This window comes from Cetorhinus maximus, chromosome 14, assembly GCF_964194155.1.
Source record: "Cetorhinus maximus chromosome 14, sCetMax3.hap1.1, whole genome shotgun sequence".
Lineage (NCBI taxonomy): Eukaryota > Metazoa > Chordata > Chondrichthyes > Lamniformes > Cetorhinidae > Cetorhinus > Cetorhinus maximus.
This window is the reverse complement of record NC_135892.1, coordinates 22,297,650-22,314,270: the sequence shown is the minus strand read 5'-3', so window position 1 is coordinate 22,314,270 and position 16,621 is coordinate 22,297,650. Positions and strand designations below refer to the sequence as shown.

At 41.9% G+C, this 16,621-nt stretch overlaps 1 protein-coding gene across 1 annotated transcript in view; it reads right to left on the bottom strand.

Annotated features, from left to right (window-relative positions):
• pygb (phosphorylase, glycogen; brain) overlaps positions 1-16,621 on the bottom strand; it is a 109,495-nt gene that overhangs the window by 78,173 nt on the left and 14,701 nt on the right. The window contains exons 3-6 of the mRNA XM_078556643.1: positions 11,078-11,156; positions 8,320-8,423; positions 5,035-5,166; positions 3,498-3,609 (exon numbers count right to left, since the gene is read on the bottom strand). Coding sequence (XP_078412769.1) covers positions 3,498-3,609; positions 5,035-5,166; positions 8,320-8,423; positions 11,078-11,156 — 427 coding nt within the window. The remainder of the gene's footprint in view (positions 1-3,497; positions 3,610-5,034; positions 5,167-8,319; positions 8,424-11,077; positions 11,157-16,621) is intronic.

Below are 16,621 nucleotides of genomic sequence, written 5' to 3'. Positions count from 1 at the left end.
AGAAGTATGACTAATGGGAAACAAAGCAGCAGGTTAGCATGTTGGGGGGGGTGGATTCAACTTCATGGAAAATTATGAAAAAACTGAAAAGGAAAGGAGAGCCCAGGAGGGACCATTAAAGTCTCCAGAACACAAAATATGACAGAGTGTTTGGAAAGGGCTAGGAATCTAACTTCAAGCACATCAGATAAAGGGACAACAATGAGAAGGGGGACGGGAAATACAGGACTGAAGGTGTTATTTCGTATACTGCGTGCACTCAGATACAAGGTAAATGAGCTTGTGGCGCAGATTGAAATTGGCAGGTATGATGTGGGCATCGCGGAGACATGGCTGCAGGGGGATCAGGACTGGGAGCTAAATATCCAAGGATATACATCCTAGCGAAAAGATAGGTAGGTTAGCAGAGGGGGTGGGGTTGCTTTGTTAGTAAGAAATTAAATTAAATCGATAGCAAGAAATGACGTAGGGTCAGATGATGTAGAACCTGTGTGGGTAGAGTTGAGGAACCGCAAAGGTAAAAAAACCATAATGGGAGTTATGTACAGGCCTCTGAACAGTAGTCAGGATGTGGGGCACAAGATACAACAGGAGATAGAAAAGGCGTGTAAGAAAGGCAAGGTAACAGTGATCATGGTGGAATTCAATATGCAGGTAGACTGGTAAAATCAGGTTGGTAGTGGATCCCAAGAAAAGGAATTTGTGGAATGTCTACAAGATGGCTTTTTGGAGCAGCTTGTGGTGGAGCCCACTAGGGTACAGGCAATTCTAGATTTAGTGATGTGTAATGAGGCAAATTTGATAAGAGAGCTTAAGGTGAAGGAACCCTTAGGAGGAAGTGACCATAATATGATTGAATTTACCCTCCAATTTGAGGGGAAAAAGCTGGAATCAGATGTAACGGTATTACAGTTGAATAAAGGCAAGTACAGAGGCATGAGGGAGGAACTGGCCAGAATTGACTGGGAGATGAACCTAGCAGGAAAGACAGTGGAACAGCAATGGCAGGAGTTTCTGGGAGTAATTTGGGAGACACAGCAAAAATTCATCCCTAGGAAGATGAAGCATACTAAAGGGAGGACGAGGCAACCATGGCTGACAAGGGAAGTCAGAAACAGCATAAAAGCTAAAGAGAAAGCATACAATGCGGCGAAGAGCAGTGGGCGGCCAGGGGATTGGGAAGCCTACAAAGACCAACAGAGGACAACTAAAAAAGAAATAAGGAGGGAGAAGATTAAATATGAGGGTAAACTAGCCAGTAATATAAAAGAAGATTGCAAGAGTTTTTTTAGATATATAAAGGGTAAGAGAGAGGCAAAAGTGAACATTGGGCCGCTGGAAAATGACGCTGGAGATGTAATAATGGGGAACAAAGAAATGGCGGAGGAACTGAATAGGTACTTTGCGTTAGTCTTCATGGAGGAAGACACGAGTAACATCCCCAAAATTCAAGAGAGTCGGGGAGCAGAGGTGAGTATGGTGACCATTACCAAGGAGAAGGTGCTAGGAAAACTGAAAGGTCTGAAGGTGGATAAATCATTTGGACTGGATGGATTACACCCCAGCGTTCTGAAGGAGACAGCTGAAGAGATAGTGGAGGCGTTAGTGGTGATCTTTCAGGAATCACTGGACTCAGGGAGGGTCCCATAGGACTGGAAAATCGCTAATGTGTTACATAAACCCCCTGTTTAAGAAGGGAGTGAGGCAAAAGACGGGAAGTTACAGGCTGATTAGCCTGACCTTGGTCATTGGTAAGATTTTAGAGTCCATTATTAAGGATGAGATTTCAGAATACTTGGAAGTGCATGGTAAGATAGGGCAAAGTCAGCATGGTTTCATCAAGGGGAGGTCATGCCTGACAAATCTGTTAGAATTCTTTGAGGAGGTAACAAGTACGTTAGACAAAGGAGAGCCAATGGATGTTATCTACTTGGACTTCCAGAAGGCCTTTGACAAGGTGCTGCGCAGGAGGCTGCTCAGTAAGATAAGAGCCCATGGTGTTAGAGGCAAGGTACTAGCATGGATAAAAGATTGGCTGTCTGGCAGGAGGCAGAGAGTGGGGATAAGGGGGTCCTTCTCATGATGGCGGCCGGTGACTAGTGTAGTCCCACAAGGGCCAGTGTTGGGACCACAATTTTTCACTTTATACATTAATGATCTAGATGAAGGAACTGAGGGCATTCTGGCTAAGTTTGCAGATGATACAAAGATAGGTGGAGGGACAGGTAGTATTGAGGAGGCGGGGAGGCTGCAGAAGGATTTAGACAGGTTAGGAGAATGGGCAAAGAAGTGGCAGATGGAATACAACGTGGGGGCGTGTGAGGTCATGCACTTTGGTAGGAAGAATAGAGGCATAGACTATTTTCTAAATGGGAGAGAATTCAGAAATCTGGAGTGCAAAGGGACTTGGGAGTCCTAGTCCAGGATTCTCTTAAGGTTAACTTGCAGGTTGAATCAGTAGTTAGGAAGGCAAATGCAATGTTGGCATTTATTTCGAGAGGACTAGAATATAAAAGCAGGGATGTGCTGCTGAGGCTTTATAAGGCTCTGGTCAGACCACATTTAGAATATTGTGAGCAATTTTGGGCCCCGTATCTCAGGAAGGATGTGCTGGCTCTGGAGAGGGTCCAGAGGAGGTTCATGAGAATGATCGCAGGAATGAAAGGCTTAACATATGAGGAATGTTTGAGGACTCTGGGTCTATATTCGATGGAGTTTAGAAGGATGAGGGGGGATCTGATTGAAACTTACAGAATACTGAAAGGCCTGGATAGAATGGACGTGGGGAAGATGTTTCCTTTAGTAGGAGAGACTAGGACCCGAGGGCACACCCTCAGAGTAAAGGGAAGACCTTTTAGAACAGAGATGAGGAGAAACTTCTTTAGCCAGAGAGCGGTGAATCTAGGGAATTCATTGCCACAGAAGGCTATGGAGGCCAGGTCATTGAGTGTATTTAAGACCGAGATAGATAGGTTTTTGATTGGTAAGGGGATCAAAGGTTACGGGAAGAAGGCAGGAGAATGAGGTTGAGAAACTTATTAGCCATCATTGAATGGCGGAGCAGACTCGATGGGCTGGATGGCCTAATTTCTGCTCCTATGTCTTATGGTTTACCAAAAATACAGCACTCCCAGTTGTAGTACTGACGGACAAGAGTGCTACCACAGGTCGTCTTTCCAACCAGCTTCCTCTACTCATCTTGCTTATACCTCTATGCATCTGTTCCATCATTGGGGCTGGATCCTTCAGCTATTAAAAGCCATCGCCTGAAACATTTCTTCTCATTACCTCTCTTCAAAAACGTGCTACAAACGAGCCATCTCCTCTAACATCCCTTCAATTCCTGCAAGGTATTCTTTCACCCAAGGACCACTAAATATATACATGATGGCAACAGCATGCCATTCATTGTAGAATACATACAATAGTTATGTTCATTTGTACTGATAATAGGGACAATTTTTTCACAACTGCTGAGAAGTTTTCTAACAACTTACAGTCTTTCAGGTTGAAGTCGTTGGGAGCTTTGGCAGACCACAGCCTCATGGTGTTGACAGTGTTGTTCTTGAATCCTGGCACTGGAGTGTCATAGGGCATGGCCAGGACAACCTGTTTTCATTAACACAAGGTCATTATTTGGCACATGGGACTCCTCATCAACAGCAAAGATGCAATATTTTCCTTAGGAACGAGAGTAAGAGGTTCAACCTTTGAACTTGCTCTGCCTTTCAATTGGATCATGGCTGGTCTTCTCAACTCCATTTATCCTCCATTGCTCTATATATCTTCACACTCTCACCTAACAAAACTATCAATTTCAGCCTTGAAACTCCAATTGCCTCCCAGCATTTACAACCTTTTGGGGCAAAGAATTCCAGATTTCCACTGCATTTGCAGATCACCTCCATCTTCTAAACTCAAGGGAATTGGAGCCATATCTGCAGCCTGTCCATGCAATTTAACCTTCTAAACCTCAATATTCTGATGTATCTGCACTGAGTACCCTGCAAAGTCAATATATCCTTCTGAAGGTAGTGCCAAGAACTGAATACAGTATTCCAGGTGGAGTCTGACCAAGGGTCTGTATAATGGCAGCATGACTTGTTCCCCTTTATATTCCAGCCCCTTTGAGATAAAGGCTAACATTCCTTTTTACACCACTTAGGAATTGGCCAATGGTAGAACATTGTTTTGCTTTTTCACGATGTAATTCTTTATGTACTGTATCTTTTCCCTGAACCATCAATTAATGACAAAACTGCTTCCCCTTCAGACTTTCAAGGCTTAGTTACCTACGTAAGGTATGAATGTCTTTAAAGCACTTCAACAGACTGACTGAGTGTACACAGGTTGCTAGCACTACCATCTTTTGTTGGCAGGAATTAAGTGTTTTTCTCCTTTGAGCCCCATATGTTGTACCATAGAATGATAGGTTATAGATTTGTGGGGATGAAATTCATTTTCCTGTCTTGACAGAAAGTATCTCGCTTTCTCTCATCAACTTCTCTGGTGGCACATAAAGACCATTCATGTGACAGAAGCACAAGCACAAACTGGTATCTTACCACTCCACTCTCTCCCTCCCCAACGCATTGCCTTCCCTGTCCCCTTTCCAGCAGAAGCCATCTTAAAGAAACAATCATCCTAAAAGTGCAGTGGATGCAGACTCCATAGCAATTTTCAAAAGGGAATTAGATAAGTGCTTGAAAAGGAAAAAAAATTGCAAAATTATGGGGAGAAAAACCGGCAAATTGAAACTAACTAGATAGTTCTTTCAGAGAGCTGACACAGGAATGATGAGCTTTTCCTGAGCTGTTTGATTCTACGAATACTGTTTTCACACTTTTGCCACAAAAAAAAAGGGTGGTGAAAATCCAGAACTCTCCCCCAGGCCCAAAAAAAAAGTGAAGGTTTGAGGAGCTGAAATGATCGATTCCTGTTGCTCTTAGAGAAAGTACCTAGGTTGGTACACAGTCAGCTGGTTTGATGGTCTGACTGCACACCCCTACACATTGTAGGTTAAGCGGTACATACCTGGGTATTGACCCATCTGATGCCATCTGCTGCATGCTCGACCCGCCCATAGAAATGAACAGGGAGCATGTATTCCGGCCGTGCCTTTTCCCAAGGGTTACCATAGCGCAGCCAATCATCAGCTTCTTCTACCTTTAAATAAATAAAAGTAAATAAAACAATAAACAGGGTGTAGTGCTTACAATTTATCTCCTGATTTTTTTTTTTGTTTTCTCAAGACCTTCAATTTTTGATCGTTCAGAAAAAAGACCAAAATGAATACAACAATATAAAACAGTGCAAATGTTTATTTTTGTGACAAAACTGAGACAAGGGTATAAAAGGAGTGGATTACATAGGTTATATCACATAGAAACATGCCACTCAACTCAACCAGTACCAACATTTATGCTCTACTGGAGCCTCTTCCCATCTTTCCTAATCTAAAGATATCATAACCTTATATTCGCTTCTCCCTCATATGCTTGTCTTGCTTCTCCTTAAATTCATCTATACCAGTGCTTTGCAAACCTTTTCCCACTATGACCCCACTTTAATGCTTGAAAGTTGATACAACCCCAGACTGAAAACAGAGAAGGGAGGGGGTTGGGGAGAGTGTTGCTGATGGGCCCAGAATGTGAACAATTCGGTCCCTTTGGTGAGATTTGTTAAGAGAGAGTTATGCTTTAGGCAGAAAAGGCCACAGCTCATAATTTGATGGTTCTACACATCAGCTTGACCAGGCTTGGCCCATGGGACTGCCCTAAGGAAAGCTGTGATGAAATTTTCATGCAGCAGTGCAGGAGTTTGGGATTTCAGTACCCTCTGCGCATAAAATTTCTCTGGAATTCTCTGATGGGAGACAGATAGTCTCCCTGGAAAATGGCAATAATGGGCAATTCCAAATGTTTGTGCAGAGTTTGCACTGATCGCCTGCTGACCATACGACAGGAATTTCTGAGAATTGTGCCAAAATTCTCCTTCAGCGTCCTACATCATTTTAGATAAGACAGGGGAGATATTTCAAATGGCAAGGTAGGAAACTATGAAACATTTAAAACACTGCAGCCCAAAATTTAGTGATCTGCGGGAGATCTCCTGCATAAGCATCAGACAAGGAATGGGAGTAAGACCTGTTGAGCCTGCTCCACCATTCATTACGTTCATAGCTAATCTTCAGTTTCAACTCCTTTCCCGCCCACTCCCTATATTCTTCGATTCCCTGAGAGACCAAAAATCTATCTACCCCAGCCTTAAATGTATCCAACGATGAAGGATACAAATATTCACCACCCACCCACCCCCACACCCCCCACCCACCTTTGTGAAGTAATTTCCCCTCATCTCCGGCCACCATAAATCAGTTGCAGCACACAATACAGTCGTTTATGCTGTTTCTCTGTATCACTTAAATTTTATATTGATCAAAACCAGATAACTACCAATCAATGCCCGGTGTATCAAAATATCATCAGCAATGCCGATCTTTCCCATGTTTCATTTATACTGCGAAGCGTCTTGTTGTTATTCAGTGACCAAAGTCAACAGCAATTTTGGAGAAGGGCAAGTTAGCCCGTTGCAGAATTTAAAGACTTGCAGGTGCTTCAAACAGGAGTGCAAGCACAAAATTACGATTTACGGCATTCAAAAGAGCATGGGTTTGTAGACACCTACCATTTTGCAGCCTCATTTGGAGGCAGCAATCAGGCCTCAGAACCACTTTTGATTAGGCTATGCCCACTAGACTAAGGCAAGTGCTAGAGGCTAGGAGCCGAACCAAAGACAGTCCTGAGTCCCTACTTCACAGTTGCCATTGCTGTCTTGGAGTTCACGACCTCAAACGCTCATCCCGTGACCCCACTGGGCGTCGCGGCCCACAGTTTGGGAATCCCTGGTCTACTCTCAGATCTTTGTAAATGCATTGTGCAAATGGTTGATTTGAGTACCAGCTGTGGCTCAGTGGTAGCACTTTCTCACCTCTGGGACAGAAGTTTCGGGTCAAAGCTCACTCCAGAGACATGAGCAAAGTCCTGGCTAATATTTATTCCTCAAACAACATCACTGGCCATTATCACATGGCTGTTTGTGGAGCCTTGCTATGCATCAAACTGGCCAATGTACTTTATACCTCCCAGCACTGGATTTTAATAAGGGACTGGGATTTGGGGGGGGGGGTGCATTAAATTGGATAACTACCAAGAACGGATGCAGAGATTGCAGTGTGTGATTAATCCGCACCCATTCACTGCAATGCAGACAGTATGCTAACTTGAACTTCATTTCCATGATAAGTGTTGTGCTGTGGAAGAATTAATAATGACTTGTTAGTTGTTAATTGTAAGCCAACTGAATTGTTGGGTGAGCAGGTGTATGTTTGTAATGTATACATCAATGCCTGTAGAAGTGTGTAAAGATTGGCTCTAGTTCCATCTTTCACCAACCGGCTTTCTGGAGTATAGCATGACTGACCATAGGAGTGTTTTCAAAAGCTACATTGGAGCTCTTAGTGGGGGAGATTAGTTTTTGTCCCTAATTACTACATTTTAATGACCTGTATGCATGAGTCCCTGAAACACTTTGGACCTCCACAATTCCTAACTTTTCACTTAGCTCTATCCTGTTTTCATCTAAAATGGATGACCTCACACTTAACCTGCGTTGAAATCCACCAACCACAATTTTGCCCACTCTCAATCTATCAATCTCTCTGTAATTTTATGCTAACTACACCAGCCATCGTTCTGTCATTGGCAAACTTGGATATATGGTTCTCCATTTTGTGATCTAAGCTAAAGTTAATAGTGGAGGCCCCAGCAGAGATACTTGTGGGACACCACTAATCCCCTCTTTCCAATTAAAGTGCATATCCATTAACCCTACTCTATGTCTTGTTTCACCTGACCAGTCTCCTAATCAGCTCAATAATTTTCTTAAATTTCATGAGCTTTAATTTTAGCTGCTAGATGTCAGTCTGCAATATTAATTGTATACCAATTAGGTTTTGGTTGTATTCATGTGATGTGTGTTAATTGAGGACTCACCTGTGCCTCATGCATAATAGGAACAGAATGAAAGAAGGATTTTCGGTTGGAGGTGTACTATACGCAATGTGTTTCTCTATATATAAAAAAGGCCTAAAGATTAGGCTTCAGTGTTCTATCCTTCACCAGCTGACTACCCAAGTTCTAACATACAAGATAGAGTCTGTTAGTTGTGAAGTGGTCCAACAGCAATAACAAATACACTTGTTTTTGATTCTTTTGTTCAATAGATCATTAGGGAATTTAATCATTCCAGCAAACTCACCTGCCAGCCATTATGTATCTTCTGATTAAAGATACCAAATTCATAGCGAATTCCATAGCCATATGCTGCCAAACCCAGTGTGGCCAATGAATCAAGGAAACAGGCTAAATACAAGAATAAAAATAATGAGCAAAAGTGCCAGCATTGGTTTATTGGTATGTTCATTTGTCAATGATAGGTTGCCATGTTACAAATGAAGGGGTAGAGTCTAGTGCTGGCTTTTAGAGTGCAATTTGCCTGAAATTGGTCAACCCAGCGCAAATAGTTCGAAGAATTTGAAGCGCAAATTACACACAATGCAATCGGAGTTCGTGTGGTGTTTCGAGCTGGTTTAGAAAAAAAAAATATTGTGCTGGAAGTTGACCCCACCCACAAGACTGACCACACCCCCCAGCTCAAATTAATTACCATAGAGTGTTTCTGCCAATTACATCCTCTTTGGGCCGTCGAGAAGGCTCTTAAAAATAAGCACGTTTTTAGTCAGAAGGACACCAACATTTACATTTTAATAATTTAAAATAAAATTAGGAAACTGACAACTGTGTGCCAATGAAACGAGTAAAATTGCCCTGTTCTTTTTAAGTTATTTAAAATCGGTTTACTTGTGGACTAGACACAATCAAATCTAGGGTAGAAATTCATCTAGGGCTCCCAAAACGGACAACAGTAGATCAGCCACCTTTTATACACAGCATTGATTTTTGATTCCATTGTAGCCAATAGAATTACATCAGGTGCTGCAGATAACAGGCGGCCAACCCGACACCTCCCATTTTGTGCCACTGCTTTAAATAAATTTCTACCCCCTTATTTCTAATGATAGGCCCATTTCCAGCTGTAATAAATGAAACTGCACCAAGTTACCACTCAAATACATCAACGAATATTTTACAACGTAAGCAAACAAATTATATTCTAAAACACTGCCTGGTTGCACTGCTTCATAGAAGATTTGATGTCCAGCGATAAATAAATTAGTTTGGGTAGAAATTTGAACCACAATTTCATTTTGGGAAACTAGCACACTTTGGAGCGCAACTGTAACCAAACAGAAACTCTGCCCAAAGGTGTCAGCTCCAGCTCATCAGTGCTCTGGCATTTGAATCAGAAGATCAGCCATGCTCGTATTGAATAGGGGGCAGGCTCAAAGGGCTGAATGGTCCACTCTTGCTTCTATTTCTTATATAATTATGGGTTCAAGTCCTGCTCCACCAAACAAAATCTAAGCTGATACACCCAGTGCACTACTGAGGGAGTGCTCCTGTTTCAGGAGATGCCATTTTTCTGATGAGATGGTAAACCAAGGCTAGGCCTGATCTCTCATGTGGAAGTAAGAGAGCCCAGGGCACTATTTTGAGGAAAAGCAGTTGAGTTCTCTTCAATATCCTCAATTTATTTATTTCTCAACAAAAGTCACTAAAACAAGATTATCACTTTGCCATTTGTGAAAGATGGTGTGTAAAAATTGGCCATTATGTTTCCTACGTCATAACAGTGGCTTTACTTCAATAGTATTCAATTGGCTGCGAAACATTTTGGGATATGCTGATGCCATTAAAGGCACGTTCTAAATGCAAACCTTTCTTTCTACTTACAATGGTGCATTTACGTGTCCTTTACGAGTCATTAAAAGAAAACAGGATAAAAATGAAGACTAAATGCAAGTAGCAAAAAAGTGTCAATGAATTATTTTCATGGCGAGATGCCACTTGGACAAGATAAAAGAAGATAAAACTTGGACAGGCTACCTGATCCCTGTGGAATAGCAAAATCCCACAAATGGCAATCAAATCAATAAGCAGGTAATCTGCTTGTTGGCAATGTTTATTGAGAAAAGAATGTGGCTAAGAGACTAAGAGAACTTCCAGTAGTAGTATCTAATTTCTGAGTCAGAAGGTTGTGGATCCAAGTCCTGCTCTAGCAGGGGCTTCAACACAAAATCTAGGGTGACACTCCAGAACAGTACTGAGAGTGTGCCATGCTGGTGAAGGTGCCATTTTTATTTCAGATAAGACATTAAATGAAGGCTCCATCTGACCTTTAGGCTGGAGGCAAGAGATTCCGCAGCACTATTTTGAAGAAAAGCAGTAATTCTCCTGGAGTTCAGGTCCAATATTTATCCCTCAACAAACATCTAAGCTGTCCCTAACACACCTCCAAATGATCTAGTAATTTATTCCATTGCTGCTTGTGGGGCCTTACTACGTGGAAATTTGCTGCTGCAACACTTCAAAAAAAGTACTTAATTGACCGAAAAGTGCTTCAGGACAGCCTGAGGTTGTGAAAGCTACTATACTTACGCAATTTCTTCTTTTATTTTTTCAACGATGAATCAGAACTGCAGAAAGTAGCTACTGCTAGGTTGCCCCAATCAGCAGTTAGAAAGGATGTTAAAAAAAAGGCCCATTTCAGAGCCATTAAAAAGCTTACTCTGCTTTTAAGCCACTCTCATTTGCCCCTTGGGATCAAGACTTGTACACATTGCTACCAACTGGAAGTGGGACAGGAGGTAGGCACATTGACGACAAGTCATGCAATCCCAGATCTCCCACAGTGAGTCACAATATTAATGCAAACTCCACATTGGGTTTGAACACAGCTCTCAGAAGTTTATCTGCACAAATGTGAGGAGAGCAGAGGAAGGAATAGAATTCAAATAGCTCTCTCTCAAACTAAATTCTAAAACCTTTTGTTATGTGCATGCACAAACGGTGGAAATAGATCTTACGAACTCCTGTCAAATGAGAACTTTGACTACCTGCCAGTCGACCAAGACCTCCGTTGCCAAGTCCAGCGTCTTCTTCAATTTCTTCCAGTTCTTCAATGTCTAAACCCAGCTAGAAGTTGGAGGAGAGAGAAATAAAAGTTTCACCAAATAAGGATTAAATATTTAATCTTTGCTATAAAGAAACTCCCCCTTCCCTGCTAATACCAAAGCAAAATATTGCAGATGCTGGAAATCTGAAATAAAGACAGAAAATACTCAATAGGTCAGGCAGCATCTGTGGAGAGCAACAGAGTTAATGTTTCAGGTGATGACCACTCATCAGAACTATTACAGCATGTTTTATTTTTGTGCCCCTTTTTCTGTTCATTTTGAGTTACAATTGGCGCAAGGGTAAAAGTAACCTTTCGCCTGCCCAGCTTTTCTCTGACCAAATATTTTTAAAAAACAAGAACAGTGCAGAGACACAATTTTGTTACTACAGATCAAAGATGATATTGTGCATTTTTCTATTTCCTCCATTCATAAGCCTGAATTTTTCAGATAGCAGGGTTTCCCTTCCCGCCATCACATTCCCACCAACTCAAGATCCCCGCAGCCATTTCACCCTCGGATGAGTGTTACATGGCTTCAGGTGGGACTTCTGGCCCTCACTCAGGAGAGAAAGCCCCGCCTTAGAGAGCTGCCAGCCAATGAGATTGGCCGGCAGCTCTCCAGTCCCTGCAGCAACAAGAGCTGCAATGGACTGAAGAGTAAGTGCACCAACATGCCTGAGCCCAAGTCCTGGGAACGGAGGACAAAGTAAGTTTAAGGGGTCCCAGGGTGGGGAGGATAAGGAAGGCCTAGGGGGTGCAAAGAGGGCCATCAGGGTGTCAGGAAAAAGCTGGGGCAGCACCTGCAGTTAGAAGGGGGCTTCTGATAGAGGTGCACCCCACCCCCCCGACCCACCCAAAACACCCTTCCCTCCTGAGATCTAGGCCTGTCTTTTATAGGCTTCCTCAACGCCAGGTAAATCTTCCCGCCAGCCTAAAAATTGAGCCTGGGCATGAACTGGTCAATAATTTGCCACTTAAGGGCCTTAAATGGGGCAAGGGTGGGCTTTCTTTCCAAGGCCTTGCCCGCCCCAGCATAAAATCACTGCATGGTCAGGGCAGGCAGAACCCCAGAGCCAATCCTGTTCCTTCAATTTCATGCTCCCCCCTCACCCCCGCCTAAAACCCCACTGGCGAAGAGCGTGAAATTCTGGCCTTTGAATCTTACTTCATACACCACATAAGGAGGCTATTCGGTCCATCATGCCTAAGTTGACGCTTTGATGGGGAGATTTAATAGAGGTGCTGAAAGTTACGAAGAGAATAGATGGGGAGAAACTGTTTCTACTGATGGGGAGCATGGGGAGAGATGGTCAGTAACTGGAGGGCACAGATCTTATATAATTGGGAAAAGAAACAAGGGGGAGATTAGGAGAATTTTTTTTTTTAAAAAATGCAGCACTTTTTAAAAAATCTGGAACGTGCTGTCTGAAAGGGTAGCGGAAGCTGATTCAATAGTAACTTTCAAAAGGAATTGGATATATCCTTGAAAAGGAGAAATTTTCAGGGCAATGGGAAAAAGCGGAGGAAGTAGGAATAATTGGATAACTCTTTCGGAGGGCCAGCATGAGCATAATGGCCCAAATGTCCTCCTCCTGTGCTGTGAGATTCTATTGGAGGTGCAGTCCAGTGCGGTTTCTCTGTCCATTAGCTGGAATGACTGCTCTTGGCTAATGAAACTGTGTGCTGAATCTCAATGCTCTGGATGTTGAATAAATCAATATAACTTCCCAAGTAATGAACATATGGTGCTGGATTAAAATCCTCTTTAGGTTGCTCATTGCTGCTAGGGAATTGCACTTAAAAAAAATATTGAGGAACACCTAAGCATATTGCTGCAGGTTCCGACGGAGTATAGGACAGAAAGATGAGTACTATCTGTGCGATTGGGGATTACTTTAATTTGTTACATTAATTGGTTCATTTATATGCTTCAAAATGGGACTTTTATAGCACTATGGTCAAAGGGAGCTAAAATCAATCTTTGGTTTCGGTACTCTCTCTAACACTATTTTAAAACTATAAAATAATTTTATTAAGTTATTAGCAGAAATATATACCTATAAGCAGAATAAAAAATATTCAGCTCCAATATTAACCTAACTCACATAGTAAGAACAGTGGCTGGCCTTCCATGAATTTACGTTCATAAATAAGCTCGCTGACCTACACTGGCTCCCGGTCCAGTTGCAACATGAGTTTAAAATTCTCATCTTTCATTGTCTCACTCTTCCCTTTTCCTGCAACCAGCTTGAGCCCTACAAACCTCAGAACTCAGAGTTCCTCTGATGTTGAGCACTTTTATATCTCCCACTTTCTTTACTCCAACATCTTCAACTGTCTATGTCCCAAGTTCTAAAATTTCTCCTTAAACTTCTCCACCTCTCTTTCTTTAAGACATTTCGCAAAAATCCTACTTCCTTGGACAAGCATTTGGCCACCTGTCTTAATATGTCCTTCTTCGGCTTAGTGTCAATCTTTGTCTGGTTTACATTCCTGCAAAGTGGCCTGGGATGTTTTACTACATTAAAGGCAAACAGTAAACCCAAATTGTTGAGACAAGTCACTTCACCGAAGTAAAACAGGTCCTGAACAGTAGATGACCAAACAGTATGGTGGGAGCAAATAAATAAGTTTTGAGGAAATTTTTAAATAGATTGGGAAGGAAGTAGCAATGGAGGAAGTTTTCAGAAAGGGGTTTTCACAGAGTCAGGCCAAGATGACTGAAAACTAAAGATAGCTCAGATGGAAGGGATACACAGGAGGACAGAGAGTCACAGGGTAAAGGCTGGGGATTGGGGGAGATTGCAGAGGAAGGCATGAAGACGACTTGTTAACTGAAGATGAGAATTTCCAATTCAATATATTGGCAGCAAGGAGCATATGGATAGTAAGAGATTCACACAAATCAGGGTTCGTCTTCAGGAGACCAAAAACCTGAAACAGAAACAATATTGCAGATGTGAAATTAAACAGTTGTCTTGGTGATATATGGTGTTTGAAGCTCAGCTCAAAAGTTGAATGGAAGAGGAGAGATCTAGAGATAGAAAGAAAGTGACAAATAATCAAATAGGTGGGTGAATGAGGGACAGAGAAAAAAAATCTCATCTTGAACACGATGCAATCGATCAAACGAAGGACACAATCCTCTTATACCTGCCTTCCTCAAAAAAATATTGTCAAAAACAGAATAAATCCATTTTAAAATAAAAAGGAGGTTTTCTTCCTGTTCACAGTTATATGTAACAGGCCAAGGTCTTTTGAATAAACAACGGAATTGAAAACCATATGTCATTTTATGATCCACAGCCGAGGTTACCCCCGGACAAGCCTAATCCCAGACCGGTACCCAGATTGATGGATCCTAACTTTTATGTGTTTAGATACATGGAGAGTAGCTACTGAACAGAATCACAGAAGTCAGCTGATGAACTTTTAACAAAAGAACGAAACATTTATTCGAGAAGAAAAAATGAACTATATTACAATACTCCTTCGTCCACAGCTATACCTTTACAGATATATAGATTTGTAAGGATAACACAAGTTACAAAAGCTATCTTATACTTTAATATCCACAGTAAGTACACAGTCCATGTACATGTACCCCTGAATTTTATAAAATAAGAAACAGGAGCAGGAGGCCATTCGGCCCCTCAAGCCTGCCTGCCATTCAACAAGATCATGGCTGATCTGCCCCAAGCCTTAACTCCTCTTTCATGTTGGCACCTCATAGCCCTCAACTCCCTGATATTTCAAAAATCTATCTATCTCCTCTTGAAATACTTTTAATGATCTAGCCTCCACAACTCTCTGGGGTAGAGAATTCCAGACATTCACTACACTTAGAAGAAATTCCTTTCCATCTCAGTTTTAAATCAGTGTCCCCTTATTCTGTAACTATGTGCCCTAGTTCGAGATTCCCCTACTTGTGGAAATATCTTCTCAACATCTACCATGTCAAGCCCCCTCAGAATCTTGTACATTTCAATAAGATAACCCCTCATTCTTCTAAACTGTAATGAATAAAGGCCTAACCTATTTATCCATTCTTGATAAATCAACCCCTTCATCCCAGGAATTAGCCTAGCGAATCTCTTTTGAACTGCCTCCAACGCCAGTATATCCTTTCTTAAATACAAGGACTGAAACTGTACACAGTACTCGAGGTGTGGCCTCACCAACATCCTGTACAGCTGGAACAAGACTTCCCTATTTTTAAACTCCAACCCCCTAGCAATACAGGCCAAAATTTCATTTGCCACCTTAATTACTTGCTGCACCTGCATACTAACCTGTTGTGTTTCATGCACAAGAATACCCAGATCCCTCTGTGTTGCACTTTTTTGGAGTCTCTCTTCATTTAAATAATAGTTAGCCTTTTGATTCTTCCTACCAAAGTGCATGACCTCACACTTTCTTACATTAACCTCCATCTGCCAAGTTTTTGCCCACTCACTCAACCTATCTATATCCCTTTGCAGATTCCTTATGTCCTCATGACAACATGCCTTTCCACCTATTTTTGTATTGTCAACAAATTTGTATACATTACACTCTGCCCCCTCCTCTAAGCCAATAATATAGATAGTAAATAATTGTGGCCCTAGGACTGATCCTTGTGGCACTAGTTACATCTTTCCAACCTGAAAAAGACCCATTAATCCTGACTCTGTCTTCTGTGTGTTAACCAATCCTTAATCCATGCTAATATATTACCCCAATACCGTGAGCTCCTATCTTGTACAATAATCTTTATGTGGCAACTTAGCAAATGTCTTCTGGAAATCCAAAAACACTACCATCTACCTGTTCCTCTTTATCAACTCTGCTTGTTATATCCTCAAAGAACTAGCAAATTTGTCAAACATGATTTCCCTTTCACAAAACCATGTTGACTCTGTTTGATTGCGTTAAGCTTTTCTAAACGTCCTATTTCTTCCTTAATAATGGACTCTAGCATTTTCACAACAACTGATTGGCCTATAGTTTCCTGCTTTTTGTCTCCCTCCCTTCTTGAACAGGAGTGTCACATTTGCAGTTTTCCAATCCGCTGGGACTCCCCAGCATCCAGAGAGTTCTGGAATATTTCAACCAATGCCTCCACTATCTCTGCAGCCACTTCCTTTAAAACCCTTGGATGCAGGCATCAGGTCCTGGTGACTTGTCTGCCTTTAGTCCCGTTAGTTTGTCAAATACTTTGTCCTTCGTGATAGAGACTGTTACAAGATCTTTCCTCCCATTAGCTCCTTACTTATCTGATATCTCTGGGATGTTTATAGTGTCCTCCACCGTGAAGACTGTTGCAAAATATTGGTTTAAATTATCTGCCATTTCCCTGTTCCGTTATCAATTCTCCAGTCGCATCGTCCAAGGGTCCCATGCTCACTTTAGCCACTCTCTTTCTATTTACCCGTAGAAGTTCTTTGTTTTTATATTTCTTGCCATTTACTTTCATCATCAATTTTCTCCCTCTTTATTAGCT